This window comes from Vanellus vanellus, assembly GCF_965231255.1.
Source record: "Vanellus vanellus genome assembly, chromosome: 27".
Lineage (NCBI taxonomy): Eukaryota > Metazoa > Chordata > Aves > Charadriiformes > Charadriidae > Vanellus > Vanellus vanellus.
This window is the reverse complement of record NC_138932.1, coordinates 954,642-955,619: the sequence shown is the minus strand read 5'-3', so window position 1 is coordinate 955,619 and position 978 is coordinate 954,642. Positions and strand designations below refer to the sequence as shown.

The 978-nt window shown below is 54.6% G+C and overlaps 1 protein-coding gene across 1 annotated transcript; it reads right to left on the bottom strand.

The window, feature by feature from the left end:
* Positions 1-325: 325 nt before the first annotated feature.
* LOC309682012 (uncharacterized protein) lies at positions 326-685 on the bottom strand (the record flags this gene model as incomplete). The annotated part of the gene is made up of 1 exon (XM_082496025.1): positions 326-685. One exon carries the CDS (start codon positions 683-685, stop codon positions 326-328), a length of 360 nt encoding a protein of 119 aa, XP_082352151.1.
* Between the last annotated feature and the right edge of the window lie 293 nt (positions 686-978).

Below are 978 nucleotides of genomic sequence, written 5' to 3'. Positions count from 1 at the left end.
AGGGAAAAAAAAGATGCCGCCAGACAAGCAGATATGATGGAGCGGTGACTAAAAACATCCAGAACTGTTAGGTAGGCTTGAAATATAATTTTTATTGTCTTGCTGGAGAATGAAGCAGCAGGGCAAGAAAGAAACTATTTGCAGCGGACAGCGTGCCTTGCGTTGGCAGAAAGAAGCTCAAAGCTCCTTGAACAGAGAGGCTTCATTCTAATACCATGCTGTTAGAAGCATTTTTTCGCAGAGAAGCGATGCATGAGGAGACAAGCTCAAGGCTTTGGGTGAGGAGCGAGCCGGTGGGTCCAGGTGCCGGGGCCGGATCCTGCTGTTAGTATTTGGGGCATGTCGGCGGCAGCTTGCAGATGTTCTTGGTGTACTGGGGACAGTAGGGGACCGGGGGGCAGTAGCGCTGGACGGGGGGACAGCAGGGCTGCACCGGGGGGCAGTAGCGCTGCACCGGGGGGCAATAGGGCTGCACGGGGGGGCAGCAGGGCGTCACGTAGCTGTACTTCTGCACGGGCTGCCTCTGGATGGTGTAATGGCAGGAGGGTCCCGAGTCGTGGCAGGAGGAGCGGGATCCATGGCAGGAGGAGCGGGATTCATGGCAGGAGGAGCGGGATCCGTGGCAGGAGGAGCGGGATCCGTGGCAGGAGGAGTCATAGTCATGGCAGGACCCGCGGGAGCACATCTTTCTGGAGTATTGGCAAAGCTGTCAAGAGCAAGAGATCAACGTGGTGAGAGAAGCCTCAGATTCACTTCTTATATTCCCTCCTCTCTTTTCTTTTTTTTTAATAATATTGTTCTTGAACTTCCCAGTGAACTGCTGGTCTCTTTCTCTTTGCCTGCCTAATCCACACCGAATGCACCCTTGATCCTGCCTAATCTGCAGGGCTTGCTCTGGCAATTGCTGTTGGAAGCTATGTCCCCGCAAGCCGATACGTGAGCCCCATGAACCCATCCCAAACCCCATCGTCCTTGTCG